This window comes from Nelumbo nucifera, chromosome 4, assembly GCF_055504915.1.
Source record: "Nelumbo nucifera cultivar China Antique chromosome 4, China Antique-T2T, whole genome shotgun sequence".
Taxonomy (NCBI): domain Eukaryota; kingdom Viridiplantae; phylum Streptophyta; class Magnoliopsida; order Proteales; family Nelumbonaceae; genus Nelumbo; species Nelumbo nucifera.
The window spans coordinates 89250126-89269510 of NC_142652.1; the positions used below are offsets into that span (position 1 = coordinate 89250126).

General features: G+C 40.9%; 1 protein-coding gene across 6 annotated transcripts in view; it reads left to right on the plus strand.

Moving 5' to 3' along the window:
* Positions 1 to 19385, plus strand: part of LOC104612258 (protein phosphatase 2C 70-like) — a 68792-nt gene that overhangs the window by 8210 nt on the left and 41197 nt on the right. For 5 of the 6 annotated variants that reach the window (XM_019200228.2, XM_088903097.1, XM_010279619.3 and 2 more), the window contains exons 6-8: positions 13739 to 13882; positions 13962 to 14023; positions 15684 to 15819. In XM_019200228.2, the coding sequence (XP_019055773.1) occupies positions 13739 to 13882; positions 13962 to 14023; positions 15684 to 15819 (342 nt within the window). The remainder of the gene's footprint in view (positions 1 to 13738; positions 13883 to 13961; positions 14024 to 15683; positions 15820 to 19385) is intronic. The other variant, XM_088903099.1, reaches the window with a different exon arrangement.

The window sequence follows — 19385 nt, forward strand, 5'->3', positions numbered from 1 at the left end:
ATGGTGGGATTGTTTGAAGATACTAAAATGTATGTTGTACGGCATTCATAAGAGAGTTACAGTTTTTCCCAAAGTTAGGTTGTGAGGAGAATCAAACGAGAGAGGGCTTGTTAGGTTGTTCACTCTTTGATTCATGTCTAGTATTTTGTACTATATTTTTTGCTCTATATTTTTCAATGATGATCTGAAAATGAAGAAATATAACTTTTTTTTTTATTTTAGTAACTTTCTATTCTTTTTTTCACTCTCTTTTACATTTCTCTACTCTTAAAAAACCGAAAACCGAGAAACCGAACCGATCAAAAACTGAAACTGATCAACCGATTAACCGGTTGATTCAGTTCAGTTTCAGTTTGGAGAATTTCAAAAACTGGTGGTATTGGTTCGGTTTCAAAAAAGAGTCCACGGTTCAGTTAACCGAACTGTAAGTACCCCTAACCTCCATTGGCAAGGACCACCTGCAACCAAACAAAGAGAAAAGCCAATCCCATATATATGCAGCAAAGGGGCAGGATATTAGTAAGTGGTAACAATTTTTTCATTGGATTTACATAAGGTGCACCAGTTTGGGGATAAGCATAAGAAGGGTCCTTTTTATTAGCATGTCCATAGTGTTGATCTTCCCATGGTACACTTCCCAACAAAATGCTCCTATTTTGGTAGTAATTGGCCAGCACCACACTTCCTTAGTAGGGAAAGGCTGAGGAGGAGAAGACAAACAAAGAGACTTGAAAAGAGAAGCACAAGAAAAAAGACCTTTAGGATGAGGAACCCAAATACTTCTATCCGGCTTGGTAGGATTCAAGCAAACGGAGTCAAGAAGTTGCAAATGCCCATTCTACTATTTCAGCATCTCTCAACCCTTTTTGAAAACCAAAATCCTAATTATGATTCAATAGAAGGATAGGAGGAACAATAAAATCTGAGACACACTTGTTTTTGTACAAAGAAAATTGAGTAAAAGGAAGGGAACAGATCCATAAGAGTTGAAGAACCAACCCTAAAATATCCTGAAAACTGATAGATAATATAATGGCAGGTTTTCTAGAGTTGATCTAATCAGAGCAATTCTCCCACCCAAAGATATGTAATTCTTCTTCCACATCTATTATTTTCTCCCATACTGACAGATAATATTAGAGGTTTTCTTGTCCTATTATTTTCTTTGTAACGGTCAACTTCAGCGTTTTTGGGTATATAAGGACTACAGAGCATACCAACAATATTTCCATGATGTTTTCCTTCTTTTGTGCATATGGATTAGGGTTATAACATTGTGACCTGTTGGACTTTGGCATGGAGGATGTAAGGCCATTCTATTAAACTTGAACACTTGTGACACTTTTTGGGATTAATTTCAATATGAGTTGTATAGGCATAGTATTATAATCCAATATGCTCTTGAATTCTGTTAGAATAATGACTGTAAAAGTAAGAGAAAGATGAGAAGAAGAAGAAGAAGGAGAAGAGAAGAAAATAGAGAAGGAGAGAAAAGCTGGTTCGAACAAGAGAGAATTCTGTCACTTTCTAGTCGGCCATGTTAATTTATATGTTTCTATTTTAATAACAAAAAAACTCCTTTGCCCCTACTTAAGTAAAGGACACAACTACTAATAGAACATTACACATCAGCAACTTAAACATAAGTATAAAGACTAAAATACCCCTACATAGTTGACATTAACACTCCCCCTCAAGCTGGTGAGTATATATCATATAGTCCTAGCTTGTTACATATGTAGTCCACTCTCCCCTGACTCAACCCTTTGGTGAACAGGTCTGCCCATTGGTTTCCTGTGTTAACATATGCAGTATCTATCACTCCACTCAGCACCTTCTCTCTCACAATCACAAAGTGACAGTCAACTTCTATATGCTTGGTTCTCTCGTGAAACACTGGATTAGAAGAGATATGGATTACAGCTTGATTGTCACAATGGAGCTTCATTGGAGTGTCAATAGAATATCCCATCTCCTGTAGAAGATTTCTCAGCCACACTAATTCAAAAGTTGTATGTGCCATAGCTCTATATTCTGCCTCTACACTGCTTCTTGCCACAACTATCTGTTTCTTACTTTTCCATGTCACCAGATTACCCCCAAGGAAAGTACAATAGCCTGTAGTGGATCTCCTATCAGATATAGAGCCAGCCCAATTAGCATCAGTATATCCCTCTATTTCAAGTTTTCCTCCACTTCTATATATCAAGCCACGACCACGAGCCCCCTTTAAATACCTCACAATCCTTAGAACTACATCCCAATGTGGAACCTGAGGTTTCTGCATGAACTGACTTACCACACTAACTGCAAATGAAATATCTGGCTGAGTAATGGTTATGTAGTTTAGTTTACCTACCAACCGCCGGTACCTTCTAGGATCTTCAAACTCTTCACCCATATCATTGCTCAACTTAGTATTTGCTTCCATGGGTGTTTCAACTAGTTTGGCGCCTAACAATCCTGTTTCTTCCAACAAATCAAGAACATATTTCCTTTGACACAAATTAATACCATGCTTAGACCTTGCTACTTCTATCCCCAAGAAATACTTTAGTTTACCAAGGTCCTTTGTCTGAAAGTGTTCCTGCAGAAAAATCTTCAACCTATCAATTCCCAATTTATCATTCCCGGTAATGACAATATCATCTACATATACCACCAATAGGATCTTTCCAGCCCGAGAGTCATGACTGAAGACTGAGTGATCAACCTGACACTGTTTCATACCAAACTTCTTTACCACCTCACTGAACCTACCAAACCATGCACGAGGAGATTGTTTAAGTCCATAAATGGCCTTCTTTAGTCTGCACACCTTACCATCCTCCCCTTGAGCAACAAACCCCGGTGGTTCCTTCATATAAACTTCCTCAAGTAGATCACCATGTAAAAAAACATTCTTGATGTCAAGCTGAAAGAGAGGCCAATCATACGTAGCAGCTAGAGATATCACAACACGAACTGAACCAATCTTAGCAACCGGAGAGAAGGTCTCCGTGTAGTCAATACCATATGTTTGGGAGTACCCTTTGGCAACCAGTCTAGCTTTTAGCCGCTCTACACTACCATCAGGTAGATACTTAATAGTGTATACCCACTTACAACTGACAGCCTGCTTACCAGGAGGAAGTGTGGTGAGGTCCCATGTATGATTATGAGTTAGAGATGAGAGTTCTTCTTCCATTGCATGGCGCCACCCTAGAGAGGCAAGAGCTTCTTGGACATCCATAGGAACAACAATAGAGGATAACAAGGAGATAATCTGGCGATGGGAAGCAGAGAGGTGAGTGAGAGAAACATAATTAGAAATAGGATGAAGGGTGCAATTGCGTTTACCTTTCCGCAAGGCAATGGGAAGATCAAGTTCAGAAACCGGGGTTGGGGCTGGTGTGGGAACAACTGCCAGATCTGTTGACGATGATGGAGTTGGAGGAGGAGCCGGTGCTTGTTGGCAATGTGTATACACTTGACGAATAGGTGGCCGTTCAACAGGAGGTGGCACCGGAGGCAAAGACTTGGTCACAGCTGGAACAAGTGGAATGGGATCCACAACTGGAAGTGGAAGAGGAGGAGGTGGTGAGGAGGAAGAAACATCACCCGACCTCGAGAAAAACGGAGTGGACTCATAGAAAGTAAAATCAACACACAAAAAAGAATGTCGAGAACTAGGATTATAACACTTATACCCTTTCTGGGTCCTGGAATAGACACACCAAAAAAACCCGAGGAGAAAGGGGAAACGGAGACAAGGTAGGAAACAAAGTGGTGAAAGGAGAATGGCCATCAATGATGGACATGGGCATCCGGTTAATCAGGAAGCAAGAAGTAAGCACAACATCACTCCAAAAAGGTTTGGGTACATTCATATGGTGCATGAGGGATCAAGCAGCTTCCAAAAGGTAAGGATTCTTTCTCTCAGCCATCCCATTTTGTTGTGGGATGTAGGTACATGAAGTCTGATGGATAATGCCATGTTGTTCCAAATATTCCTGAAATGGTGTATAAAAATATTCACGGCTATTATCAGAACGAAGAATTTTAATGTGTACACCAAATTGGTTGCGAATTTCAGCATAAAATTTTTGGAAAATGGTAAACAATTCACTCATTTCCAGCCCCTTTCCTTATCTCCAACTGATGACGAAGAAAAAAACAGAAAACCCTAGGCTGGATGCGTGAAGATCAGAATTCTGGGCAGATTCGATTTTCTCAACCTAGCTCTGATACCATATTATAATCCAATCTGCTCATGAATTCTGTTAGAATAATGACTGTAGAAATAAGAGAAAGATGAGAAGAAGAAGAAGAAGGAGAAGAGAAGAAAATAGAGGAGAGAAAATCTGGTTCGAACAAGAGAGAATTCTGTCACTCTCTAGTCGGCGAGGTCAATTTATACCCCTACACAGTTGACATTAACACATAGCAAGCCAGGATTGGTGATATTTTTTTCTTTGGCAAGATTGTTTTGTTACTCTTAGTGTGATTAGCTTGTTATGTTTCTTTTGACTGCTTTGTTTTCTGTTAGTTACTGGAAATCTAATATTGTCTTTAGATGCTGTGGTGATTATTTTTGTGGTTGCCTTTCCCTTTCATTCATCTTCTCCCTTTGGGAGGCTTTTGACCTCCTTTCATTTTGTTTTGAATGTTCTTTAAGTTTTTAATTTTTTTGAATGGCCTCCTAATTAATCAATCATTGCTCACTGTTTTTGTTATTCTTTTTACTTCTAAGGTTGCTGGTCACTGCTGAGACCAGTGACTTCTGTCTGATTTTGAACTTAGGGTTTAAGAGGGGATGGCAGATCCTCAGGTTGAGGATGCCAGCTTGCTTAAACATCTTAAAAATATATTTTGTCAAGGGTAGGGCAGTTCCTTAATTCAGTAGGATGTTCTCATCTTCCTTATCTTTTAAGGGTTATATCCTTCCCTCGTGGTTTCAGTCTACTTCATTTTATTACTTATTGATGCTACTCCTAGGTTGTTTTGAATAGGTTCATTTTTATCCTATTCTTCCCATTTTTTATTAGTAACTGATAGTCTGATTTCTTGTATTAATTCAGAATAATAATGTATCAAATTTTACAATTCACAACTCTCAACAGGAGCTAGTTCCTCCTTATCCCATCACACATACAGATAAGCCTAAGACAGTTGTGCCCTGGATACCCCTTGTTTAGTTGAAGTGTCAGCTAAACCATTTGCTGATTTGCTGATCAGTTGACCCTTGTGAAAGTGGCCTCTACCTCTCTTTCTAACTTTCTAATTTCCCTCATGACCTATCTCTACACCCAAAGTCCTTGACTGTTATTAATCATCCATCCCACTACCAACATAGTCCCGTTCAACCTCTACCTGTCTGAGTTTCTAGTTTTCCCACTTATCCATCTCAACACACGTATACCCACCACATTCATTTTTTGGACATGTTGTTTCTTGATTGCCCAACACTCCACTCCATACAACATTGCCGGTCTTATAACCATTTTATAAAATTTGCCTTTTAGGTTAGCCTAAGCAGTATTCTCTATCACATAAGAATTTGGATAGGCCTTTCTGTTTTTACCCATCCTAGCCTTATTCTATGGTTATCATCCTCTTTGATCTCTCCCTTTTTTTTTTTTATAACTGCGGTAAATATGTGTATTACCATGAAGAGGGAAACCTCCTCAAAAGCATGTACAGCAAGGGAATATTGAGAGACATCCACAAAATCATGTACAAAAAAGTGAGCGAAACAATGGAGGACGAGGGAAGGTTCAGAGTAGTAGGAAGGTGGAGGTCTGAGGTGTTGATCGAAGCCAAGACTTTCAAGTTCGAAGAGGAAAGGATCAAAGGTGAGGACATATTGAAAATCAGAGAGAATAACAGGGCGACTGTGTTGGTGTCAAAGGAGGTCATCGTCTGGTTGAAAGGTTTCATAGATGGGGCTATCAACTCTGGTAAGGTGATTGGATGGACAAATTCAATGGCTGTCCCAGGTAAGAAATATGTAACAGAATTGAAAAGAAACAGAAAGGGATGGTTTATCTCTGTGGTGGAGCTTTTTGGAACAAGTGGAAAGCAATTGCTGTGTGTGCCAGAAGGGAGGCTACGGAAAGGGTGGATGGACTTTGTGAAGGTGCTACAGTCTTTTCTTGTAGCCTTGGAAGTGAAGAGAGAAGAGGGGGTGAAGAGAAATGGTCAAAAATCCAAAGACCAGGGTAAAAAAGCTCAGGAGGGGGCAATTTCGATTAGTTCCTCTGGGAGCGTAGAAGTGCAAGGCATTCCGACTGAAGTGGTGGTTGCTTGCACTTCTAGTCTTCGAAGATTATCGGTAGGAGCAGGGAAGGATGAGTGGAAGAAAAGAAGGGTGTTAGTGGCCGATAGAGGAGTGACAGACTCGAGAAGGGTTCTGTGTACAGTGGCAGGGGAGTTAGGATTTGGGAGTGAAGCTATGTTGTTCCCTTTTGCAGAGACGAAAGCCATTCTTGATGTAGACGACCAGGAGCTAAGTTTTAAAGCAGTAGTGGTGGATGGAGCTCTGATACAGGTTCAGAAATGGAGTCTATTATGCAATGAAGTCTAAGTCCAAGATGGTTGTGTCCGGCTGAAGCTTGTAGGCCTTCCATTCCACCTCTGGTGGAAATAGTTCTTGAACACATCGTGCTTTGTCTGGGAGGCATCTTGATGAAAGCTGATAAATGTTTTCTGGGTGCCGTGGAGTTACAGGTTGCTGGTGTTAGGCATGAGAACCTGTCGAGGGTCATTGAAATATGCTCGGATGAAGCCTGGTACAAGGTGTGGGTGGCCTCTGAAGTTGAATGGTCGTGGTGGGGAGGTGTTCCTAAGGTAGAAGATGATGAGCTGGCGGGGTGGTGGACACGTGGAGGGCTTAGGTTGGGAGTTGAAAAGGTGGAGCAGATGAAAGGTTTTTTTGGGGTTACTGAGCCGGTTGGGGAAAACCAAATGACAAGAAATCTTTTTAAGGAAAATATTTCAAATAGGTTTGAATTAAACAACTTAATGGTGGGATTCTCTTCCTTTGCTGATGTGGCGAAAAGTCAGGATGGGTTGGGGAGTCGAAAGGTCTGGTCTGAGCCATTGAAGGTGGTGGGTGGGTCAGGCGGGGTGAAGGTTGAGCTGGGACAGTTTTAGAAGGGCCCACGTGACAACTTAAAAGGTCACGCGGGCGGGTCGGGTGGGTGTAACTCTGAAAGGGGGATCCATTTGAAGGACCCACGTGATAACTTAAACTGTCACGTGGGTCGGGGCAAAGGGGTTTCCCTTGGGGCGCTGATAGACAATGGTAATGGTCTATCATCGTCCCAAGTCGTGAGAAAGGGGGGGCTTGTGCGCAGCGGCGGAAGTTGGAGAAGAAACCGGTGTTGCAGTGGGTTTCTCGGCGAAGTTTGGAGGAGCATAGTCAACTGCGACGCTCCTCAGAAAGGCCGAATCCAAGATTCGCTAGGGAACGAACTGAAGAGAGGGAAGAGAAGGATGAAGGCTGGGCGCAGTGCAGTGAAGGAGATGAAGAAACGGAGGTCCGTTCTGCTGATGGTACTAGCTTGGGCAGTGTAAACGACGAAGGGAGTTGTGTTGGTGGTGACTTGGATGGGTGGAATATTGCAAGCTTATTTCAGGGTGTAGATTGCAATCGGGCCAACTCATTTCCAAGATTACAGAGTGTGCAAGGATTATCAGAAGGGGTAAACTGGGAGAACAAGAAGCTAAGCAGGAACACACCATCTAGGGGTGAACCAGGGGTAGAGGGGAAAGATCACCAGGTTGACCAAAGGATAGAAGTACTTCCCAACCAACTAAGGGAGACAGATGTTTACCAACCTCTGGAACAAGAGAGGGAGGCCGGGAGCAGTCCTTTTCTAGTTTGTCCATCAATCCCAGGTAACCAAGTGAATTCGGTTTGTGCTACTAATGTGTCCCCTGTGCCTTTGGTTCCAGATTCCGTTTCTGTTCCATGTTCTGTAGCCCATGAATATGCAGCCGTGCTAGAAGGCAGGCTCTCCGAGGAGGGGGAGAGGGGGATGAAGGAAAGTGGGAAGGTGAGGGAAGGAAGTTATAGGAATGAAAAAGTGCGGAAAATCATTGAAAAAGTGTTTAAAGAAGTGGAAGGAAAGTTGATTTGGAGGAGGGAAGGGGAGGAAGGAAGAGGGGGGGTTAGTAGAGATGAGGGAAAGGATTGAGGGTAGAGATGGAAGCAACAAGGAAGGAGGGAGGTAATAGGAGAGGGAGGTTGGATGGAGAGGAAAGAACAGAGGTGGGACAAGGGGAGAGGAAGAACGGGCAGATGGGCAGAGTTGGAGGGGTTTCTATAGGAAGGGTAGGGGTGGAGGACTTGGTGAGAGAAGACTTGTTAGCAGAATTTGTAGAGAAGTTGGGCTGTAGGTTGGAAGATTTGAATGTGTTGAAAGAAAGATTACAGAAGAGGAAGAAGGAGATCAGAACAAAGAAGAGGAGATTGAGTGAAGTAGAGAGATTGAAGAGAGATGTAGGAGACAAGATTCTCGGGGTAAAAGGAGATAGGAGGAAAGGGGGAAAGTAGTGGAAGGTGGCAAGGGGTTTAAATAAGAAGTGGAATGCAGATTTTTAGTTGGAATGTGAGGGGAATTGGGAGTGCAAGGAAGAGAGTGACAATAAAAGAGGTAATAAAACGGTTTGACCTAGACATTGTGCTGTTGCAAGAGTCTAAGAGAATGGAGTTTAATAACAATTGGGCATAGAGTGTTTGGAAAGCCAGGGGGATTAGTTGGGTGGCTGCCCCCTCTTGGGGTGCATTCGGGGGAATTGTAACAATGTGGAAGAGGGATGTGGTTGAAGGCCTGGAGGAGTTGATCGGAAAGTACTCGGTTTCCGTGAAGTTTAAGCAGCATGAGGGTGATTTCACGTGGGTTCTCACAAATGTTTACGGACCGAATGACTACAAAAAGAGAAAGGAGTTGTGGAAGGAATTGGCGGATGTTAGAGGGTTGTGGGATGGGCCCTGGTGCATGGGTGGGGACTTCAATGTGATTAGATTCTCGGAGGAATCCAATAAGGTTAACCAGAGGGTGACAAAAAACATGAGGAAGTTTAACAGCTTTGTGGATGACTTTGAGCTTAAAGAGATCCCCCTAGCCCATAAGACATTTACTTGGTCAAATCTCCAATCTAGACTCATTTGCTCTAAACTGGATAGATTCCTGTTCTCTCTGGATTGGGAAGATCATTGGGGAACCTTGGCTTCTAGAGCTCTTCCGAGGGTGACCTCCGATCATTGGCCCATAGTGTTATGTAAGGAGGAAAGAAGGCATGGAGGTCCTACCCCCTTTAGATTTGAAAATATGTGGTTACTCCACCCAGGGCTTACTTACAAAGTGAGGGAGTGATGGTATGAGTGTAACCCATTGGTGGAATGGGAGGGGATGAAATTCCATAAGAAACTTCAATTTTTGAAAGCAAAAATCAAGGAGTGGAATCTGATGGAGTTTGGGAGGATAGAAAAAAGAAAGGGAGATCTGTTGGATAAGATTGAAAGCCTTGACTCTAAAGAAGAAAGGGGAGAACTTGGAGAGGAAGACAATGAGCTCAGGAGAGATTTAAAAAGACAGTTAGAGGACTGCCTGCACAAGGAGGAAATTAGCTGGAGGAAAAAATCTCGGTGTAAATGGGTGCAAGAGGGGGACAGAAACACTAGGTTTTTCCACTCTCTAGCAGATGGCAGGAGAAGGAAGAACCTGATCTCCAAACTGGCAGTAGATGGAGTTGAGCTAGTACATCAAGAGGAGATTGCTGGGGCTTGTGTGGAGCACTTCAAATCTATTCTAAGAAGGCCTGTGTGTAGAAGGGTGTGGGTAGAAGGATTGGATTGGCCAGATGTAGGGGTGGAGAACAGGAGAAGGTTGGAGAGAAGCTTTAGTTTAGAAGAGATCAAGGAGGTTGTATTCTCTATGGATAAAACAAAAGCCCTAGGGCCGGATGGGTTCACAATGGCTTTTTATCAGGACTGTTGGGATATTTTGAAAGATGATCTTTTGCGGGTGTTCGAGGAGTTTTTCAGGAGAGGAATTGTCAATCCGGGTGTGAACTCTACATTTATAGCCTTAATTCCAAAAAAGAAAGATGCTTCCCACCCGAAGGATTTTAGGCCAATTAGCTTGGTTAATAGCTTGTATAAGATCATTGCGAAAGTGTTGTCTTTGAGGCTGAAGAAGGTTTTGCCAGATATCATTGCGCACATACCAAGGAGCTTTTGTGAATGGAAGACAAATTACTGATCAGATTTTAATTGCTAATGAGAGTGTGGAGAACTTTAAGAGGGATAAGAAGAAGGGAGTGGTTTGTAAGTTGGACTTGGAAAAGGCTTATGACTTGGTGGACTGGGAATTTTTGAGGAAAGTTTTGACTAAATTTGGGTTCGGGGATAGGTGGTGTAAGTGGATTATGGGTTGTGTCCGGAAATGTCATTACTCAGTGCTAGTGAATGGGACAGTGGTAGATTTCTTTCCAGCCAGTAGGGGTATAAGACAAGGAGACCCCCTTTCTCCTTTCTTGTTCATTCTAATTGCGGAGGTTTTGGGGAAACTGATTCACAGAGCAGATTCTAGGGGGCATATTAGAGGCCGGAGAGTTGGGAGGGTGGAAACCCCCCTTACTCACTTGCAGTTTGCTGACGACACGATTCTGTTTTGTGAAGGCGGTAATGTGAGCTTTATCAGGAATTTGAAGTCGGTGATACAACTGTTTGAGCAAATATTCAACTTGAAGGTTAACCTTGGGAAAAGCTGTGTTGTGGGGGTGAATTTGGAGGAGGGAGAGATCAGGGAGAGTGCTGAAGTGTTGGGGTGTGAAGTCTCAGGGTGGCCTTTGAACTACTTAGGGTTGCCTTTAGGTGATAATCCTATGAGAGAGAGCTTTTGGAACCCGGTGGTGGAAAGGTTTGAAAAAAGACTGGTGTCATGGAAAAAGAACTACCTCTCTCTTGGTGGGAGAATTACTCTTATTAAGGCCACGCTTGCTAATTTACCTATCTTTTTCCTGTCGGTGTTTAAAATCCCAGTGAAGGTTGCTAATAGATTTGAGAAGTTAATGAGAGATTTCCTGTGGGAACCGGGAGAGGAAAAGAGGGATCATAGAGTTAGCTGGGAGATAGTTTGTAGGAGTAAGACATGTGGTGGTTTGGGGCTTGGGAATATTAGGAGAAGGAATATGACTCTGTTGGGAAAGTGGTTGTGGAGATTCCCCTTGGAGAAGGAGAAGCTATGGGCTAGAATAGTGGCAAGTATTCATGGGCTAGAGCATAATGGATGGGACGCTGGAATCAGAGCTAGGACCACAAGCAATTCTCCTTGGAAAGCCATTCATGACCTGCTACCAGTTTTCTCCCCTAATATTAGGTATGATTTGAATTCCAGTAACAACATAAAATTCTGGGAACAAACCTGGGTGGGGAGTGCCCCTCTAAAGGATCAGTTTCCTTCTTTGTTTGCTCTTTCTGATCTGAAAAATGAGCCAATCTCGTCTTTTACCACTCCGTCCTCTTCCACTTCTGGGATTGGGTGGAACTTGGGTCTAAGAAGGGATTTGAGGGACTCAGACTTTGACAATATTTTGAGCCTTATTGCAATTCTTGATAACGTTGTCTTAGACCGCACTAGGGCGGATTCTAGAATTTGGACAACTTCTCCCAACGACATTTTTTCTTGTGCTTCTTTCTTCAAAGTCTTAAGTCAGTCCACCAGTCCTACCTTCCCTCCTTTTCTTGTTGATGAGGTTTGGTGCAGAGCAATACCTCCTAGGGTTGGTAGTTTTTGTTGGGAAGCCTATCTGGAAAGAATCAACACTGGTGATCTACTCCAAAAGAAGAGACCCAATACTTGTTTGTCACCTCAGCGGTGTGTTCTTTGTAAAGCGGATGGGGAGACTGGTTTTCACCTACTGGTGTCTTGCCATTTTGCGAAGTCAATTTGGGAATGGGTTTTGTCCCTATTTGGATGTAGTTGGAATACCCCATCAGACTTGCAAGGCCTTTTTTCCCCTTCTTTTTTCAGGTGGCGAATAAAAAGGGGAAGGACAATGTGGAGAGGACTAAGGGCTGCAGTATGTTGGACACTTTGGGAAGAAAGAAACTCCAGGATATTCTCAGATGCTCAGAGAGGAGCAGCAGATCTGAGGGCTATCATTCATATTAGGACGGTACAGTGGCCAAAATCTTTGGAGCTTTTCACAGATTACACTGTGGATGACATGCTGAGGAAGTGGGGTGAAATTGCAAATTGCACACAGACTAAGTCAGTAATGAGTGTGGCTTGGACCCCTCCACCTAGTGGATTTGTGAAACTAAACTTTGATGGGTGTAGCAGGGGAAATCCGGGACAATCGGGGATTGGGGGTGTTTTTAGGGATGAAAATGGGGTCATTTCTGCTATGTTCTCAGGCCCAATTGGAGTGGGTGACTCCCTTAGAGCTGACATCTTTGCAGTTATGGAAGGAGTACAGAAAGCTAAGGAGTTGAACATCAGGAAACTTTTAATTGAAGGGGATTCAGAGGTGGTGATAGGGTGGCTGATTAAAGATCACAATGGCTTATGGAAGTACAATAATGAGAGGAGGAAATTCAAGTGGCTGGTGCGGGAGATGGAAGTTAAGATACTTTGGGTTAAAAAATCGGCTAATTCCCTAGCTGACGGTTTAGCTAAACAAGGGGCAGAAAGGGATTCACTTTTTTGGGCTAAGCTGTAACTATAGTGTGCTTTCTTCCTTTTTTTTCTTTTCTTGAGGTTCTTTGTTGCTCTTGGAAGATAAGCGTGTTTGTCTTCCTATTGTAAATCTTCTTTTGATGAGTTAATGAAAGTGTTATTGATCAAAAAAAAAAAAAGTGAGCGAAACAAAAAACAGGTTAGTGTGTAACTGAAAAAAACCTAACCAACCTCAAAAAATAAAAAAAATAAGTGCCTATGGGATACAAAATGCTCAAAAATAGTCTTGTTGAACACATGAAGACCTCCAGCCCACTGGACAAGGAGCCATCTGATTTTGCTGATGATCAGATGGGGAAGCCTTGGACACAAAAATCCTGAAGTTTCTTTCCTCTCAAATATCCCAACGAAAAGCAAAGGGGAGGGAGTTCCATTATGTCTTAGTACTCAATTCCTTGGGCCTTCCATGCGGCAAACAAGGTGTTGTATCAGCCAGTGTAATCTGTTTCCTTTGGAACAGCTGTAAAAAATGTGACCAGACCTGAGTTGCGAAATCACAATGAATGAAAATGTGGGTAAAAAATTATTCTAAAGCCCCAAACAGGCAGCAAACATTGGCAAGATCCATCCCTCTGTACACCAAGTGATTGATGGTAAGGATTTTGTCCAAAATAGAGGTCCGTTGTTATGGATTATTGAACCAAGGTAAAGGAAGAAGTCACATTGAGATATCTCTTGGTCTTCAATCCTAAGTGTACCCTGATTTCCACTCCTATTGTCATTAATTTACATTGCATATTTTCTGCTTTAGTCCTTATTTTAAAACCTCTTTCTTCTAAGGTATCTGTCCATAAGTCTAATTTTGCATGTAATCCTTCTTTGGTTTCATCAGTTATGTGATTGATTAGGGTCCTTATCCAGTTTTAATTTTATTATGTTATGTGGAGTGAACTATGCTACTTAACACAGATGTTAATGTCTTCACCATTTTTAGATGCTACATTTGCTATAAGTACTTTCATTTTCATGCTAGTCTACTGTAGGCTCATTCATATTCATTTTTGCAGGTTGAAATTTCTCCACTTGTGGAATGTCAAATCCCATTTGGAGTTGGCATAGCATCTGATTCCATGGCCTTGCGTCGAGGAGGAAGGAAGCTTCCTATGGAAGATGTTTGCTATTACCAATGGCCTCTTCCAGGAGTTGAACAGGTCTAAATGTTCAGTGGCTTTTATTGTGTAGATATGCATCTTTCTTAAAGAGCTAATCATATGGAAATTTGTATTGCAGTTTGGACTGTTTGGCATCTGTGATGGGCATGGTGGAGCTGAAGCTTCCAAGGCGGCTAGCAAGTATTTTTCTTTTCCAAGCATGCTACTTTGTTAGGACTAATAAAATTCATTCCATAAAACACCAAAAATCTGATGTTTGCTTTCTGCCATCAGGAGTATAGATGTCTATTTGTTTGTCTTCTTTTCCTTGTATTCCCTTCTTAAGGCATTGGAATATATGTTATATTGTGAATTAATAAGTTGAGGTTCTAGCTTTATGTATAGTTTGTGCCAAATGTGTTGAAGGATTTCTAGGTTTTCACTCCTTTTTTTTTTGAGAAAAAGTTAACTTTTTTTTAAAGGCTTTCACTCTTATATGTCTTTTTTTTTAATCAATAACATCAGCTTCATTAAATTAAGAGAAAAGAGGGAGTATGTATACAAGAGGGGAGATAAAATATCTTAGCTCCCCAAATACAGAATACAAAGAGAATACACAGAGAAAAAGTTAAAAACTAGCCCAAAATACAGACTCCCTATTCACCCCTTGCTTGGCCAACCCATCCGCAAATGAGTTGGCACTCCTCTTCACCCAGCTGTATTGGATCTCAATGTCCCTACACATCCATAAGAGCTGCTTCTTTTCATTGTTGAAGTTCCACAAACCACTGTCCTCTTTCTTCAACCAGTTAACCACCACCTTTGAATCACCTCCCAGGATCAATCGGCTGACATTTAACTCTTTTGCTCTTCGAATTCCTTCAAGCGCTGCAAGGATCTCAGCCCTAAGAGAGTCACATTCTCCAATAGGGCCAGAAAATAGAGTAATAACAACCCCTTCCTCATTCCTGAAAACTCCTCCAATCCCCGAGGGTCCTGGATTCCTTACTGGCATCAAAGTTCAACTTAATGAAACCCGAGGGGGGAGGGGACCAAGAGGGACAAAGAGTCCTCTTGCAGCTAGCAGTGGAAGCAATCTCTTTCCGGTTTCTTAGCAAGTCATCCACAGGAAAGTCTGAAAACAACTCCAAAGATTTCAGCCAGTGGGCAGCCCTTAAAAGGATTAGGTCTAACAGTTCTTCCAGGGTTCTTTCCTTGTCTAAAAAAATACGTAAATTTCTTTCTTCCCACAATGACCACCAGCACACTGCTGCCCTATACGTGAATTTCACTCTTATATGTCTTTGACATGATTAAAACATTATTTATATGATTGACCTTTAAATTACTTGAGCAGAACATACCTATTGATTGGAAGGATATGTTTCTTGACCACCTGAAATATTATATTTATTGAGAACATCTTTAAGTGTCCTCAGTTCAGATGGAATGACATGTTCCATCCATTATATCTGAAAGGTTCCAAGGTAAGCCAACTCTAAAGCTTTGAAACTGGTTCTTGTTGGAGCATAATGTTCAGGAATGAATTCTTATGTCATACCTATACGGAAATGTAAATATACTAATATATGGATTCTTTCCCTTTGCATTAATTGTTTTATGGAATATTTTGAGATGAGAAACTTTAAATATCCAAAGTGCATCCATTTCATCCTAAACTGTGTACCAAATATTATTGTTTGACGTTTATCTTTCATTTTTAAAAAGTTAATTGCTGGTTCGTATCCTTTAAAGAGGTCATCTTCTTTCTCATTCCATATCTTTGCTTTTCCTATCCTTAAATACTATCTGGTTTTAGGTTTTTCTAGATTAGTAATGGCTTCGTTATTTTATTTTGCAGAATTTTGCCTGAGATGGTCGCCAATATCTTGTCAGTTTCCGAAAAAAGACAGAAGGTTCTTTCCCTATGTGATGCTTCAGATGTTCTTAGAGATGCATTTTGTCAAACAGAAGCATCTATGAATCATCAGTATGAGGTTTTCCCCTGTCATTTCTTTCTTGTTTGGGTGTAAATGTATCATCGTTATCATTATCATCATCTAAGCCTTGTTTGGGTGTAAATGTATCCCTAGATGATTTAAATTGAATTATTAATTTTATGCATGCATAGCGTGTGTCCTGCTTTCAAGTTAACCTCTATCTTCAATCTTCTTTCTTTTCTATGGAGTTTGCTTTGCCTGGTTGCCACCATGTATGCATCTGGCCTTCACCTTCTCTCCCTTTTTCATTATTGTATGCATATTCTATACAACTTGTATACCCTCTTTTTTGCTTTTAATAAAATTTACCTTACCTTTTAAAAAAAATGTATGCACATTCTAACCCTGTATATACTATTATTTTCTAGGCAGCGTTGAATGTCAAAAGACATGATACAAGATGTGATTTCCATTTTGCAAGTATTTAATTCTCTGAGTCCTCTTTAGTATGCTGATTAATTTTGTTAGCTAGAATATCCTCCAAGCAAGGTCATGTTGCTGAAAATCGGTGTTCTTGAACCTAACTTGTTATTTTATATCACTTCCTTTCATGTATGTAGTGAGATTTTCTCCTCTATATTTTCTAGGATGCAAACTGTTCTTCTTGCTTGAAAATGTTGATACATTTTTTTGTAAGGAATTTATATTATATATTCAATGCATCATATTGATTTTCCCCAAAGAGGCAAAGATTGGTTTCTTAAATACTGTGGCTTTTATGAATTTATGAAATAAAAGAATATGAGAATTCCACACTCATGTAAACCATTTTTTTAGGTGTTTTTCTTGTGGTTGCATTCTGCTATCTTGGTTATGTTGTGCAACATATTATGTTGATGATTAATTAATCAAAATTCTCTTATTGATAGAAAAACCAAAATTCTCTTTCCTTCTCATTTGAATGTTAAGCTAGTTTACTATTCAAGGTTGTAGACATTTATTTGCAGCCATGAAGATGAGCAACTGTCAATTTGAAATGTTTCTTACTTGTTACTTTGGAGGTGTTTGCTTTGCAACAGATAAATAATTTTTCTACTGATATCAATCGATCATGAGTAAAAAAATTGCAATTGATTTTCCATATATAAAACAGCTTTGATAAGTAAGCTTAAGTAAATTAGACCAAGTAAAAGAAGATAAGTAATTTATTTGATAAATTACATATTTACAAGTAACTTACCATAAACCTACTTATGATCCAAAGGCCACCTTAATCTTACCTGGACCTCTTACATATTTATTTCATATGTAATATCACATTCCATTGCTTGTTTCTGAGACAATCCCAAATTATGTCACTCTTCTGATTACTGCTAAGAAAATCCCTAGGACTAAGTCTTTGGCTTCTCAACTCAACTAAGCCTTGTCCCAACTATATGGGGTTTGCTACATGAATCCTCTCCTTCCATTCTACTCTGTTTGGTGCCATATAAATTGTTAAATTATAGGCCTTTGAATAATTTCTCACTACTAAATCCCATGTCCCTTTTCGGTCTGCCCCCAGCTCTTCTAGACCCTTCAACTTCTAATAGATCACTTCTTCTCACTCATGTTGCCATGCTCAAGACCATCAACTTCTAACAGATCACTTCTTCTCACTCATGCTGCCATGCTCAAGACCATCAACTTCTAACAGATCACTTCTTCTCACTCATGCTGCCATGCTCTAGGTTCCTTTGGATAAGTCTATCTTCGATCCTATGCTTCTAGTTTTCCCACTCATCCATCTCAATATTTAGGGTTCATTTGGTTCGTGGGAATAGGGTATGGAATCAGAACCAGAATGGGACACTCTGATTCCAACCATTTGGTTGGGTGGAATCAGAATCCGATCCCCATTTCTGGTGGAATGGCATTCACCCATTTGAGGGAATGGTCATTCCCTCCTCCTCCCTTGGGAATGAGAATCCCATTTCAGCCATTTTTTTTATCAATAACTGTTAACTTAATTCAAATTAAAGGATAATGTACAAGAGAAAGTCGGTGAGAGACAACCCTCTTATCTCTCCCCTTTAAATATCAATCAACAATTGCATGTGCCCAAAAAATTTGATTTCTCCCAACCCATTGTTTCACCAATGCTTCAGCCATCGAATTTGCAGTTCTTTTCTCCCAAAGTGTTCTTAGTTCCATGTCCTTTGCAATCCACTTGAATTTTTTCTTCTCATTGTTGTATTTCCACATCCTGCTTTCCTCATCTAGTAGCCAAGCCATTACCAGTTTGGAATCCCCTTCGATGATTAGCTTTCTAACATTCGTGAGTCGAGCCCTGTGCACCCCTTCCATAACTACCATCACTTCCACTCTTAGTGAATCACCATCGCCTGCTAGGCCTGAGAAAATTGCAAGCACTTTACCCTCCTCATCCCTGAGTACACCTCCAATTCCTGATGCATCCGGGTTTCCTATACTACTTCTGTCAAAGTTAAGCTTGATAAATCTCTTTCAGGAGGGGACCGGGTGGGAATAACAAACTGTTTTTTGACATTTGAGTCCACCACCTCCTTCCATTTTCTAATAATATCATCAAAGGAATTAAGGAAGTATGTGATAAGCTTTCTAAGGATTTCAGCCAGTGAGCCTAATCATTATCGATTCAATTAAGACCTCTTTTGTTCTTTCCTTATCTCTAAAAATTCTTGCATTTCTTTCTTCCCACACTGCCCAAATTATTTCCGCCCTAGCACTCTTCCACATGATTTTGTCTATCTTCCTTGGCCAAGGACAGGAGGTTGGACCAAAGAGGCTTTTGATATCAGCCGGAGGAGTCCACCTGCACTCAAATAAGGAGAAAATCCATTTCCAAATGCCAACAACAAAAGGACAGGTAATAAACAAATGAAAGCAAGTCTCACTGTTAGTCTTGCAGAGAATACACCAATATGGGGAAAGTTACCACTTTTTCCTCTTCTTTTATAGCCAATCAAAAGTATTTATTCTTACATGAACAACTTCCCAACAAAAAGTCGCAACCCTAGGTGGGATAGGCTTGCACTACACCTCCTTAACAGGAAATGAATGGAGGGAACTAAGGGAAGGTTGGGTTAAAGCTTTGAAGAAAGAGTTACAAGAGAAGAGACCCGAAGAGGAAGGTGTCCAAATTCTTTCGTCAGGCTTATCAGGGTCAAGGAAAATTCCTTCAAGGGTTTGGAGCAAAGAGAGCACACTATTAATTTCTGAATCCCTTATTCCCCTTCTAAAGCCAAGGTTCCAATCAAAACCATTAATTAAGATTGAAGGGACTAAGAAAGCATAAAATGAGGGGAAGAAGTCCTTCAAAGAGGAGTTCCCACACCAGACCTGATCCCAAAATTTGATTAGTTTACCAGAATTGAAATCATACCTTACAAGAGGCAAGAAAGAAGGTAGAATCGCTTGTATGGCTTTCCAAGGGGAGGCTCTGGTAGCCCTATGCAGTGAACCAGCATCCCATCCATTGTCCAAGAGCCCATGTATACTCACCACCACCTTTGCCCATAATTTGTCTCTTTATTTGGGCATTCTCCATAACCACTTCCTTAGTAGAGATAAATTCCTTTTTTGGATATTTCCTATTCCAAGAC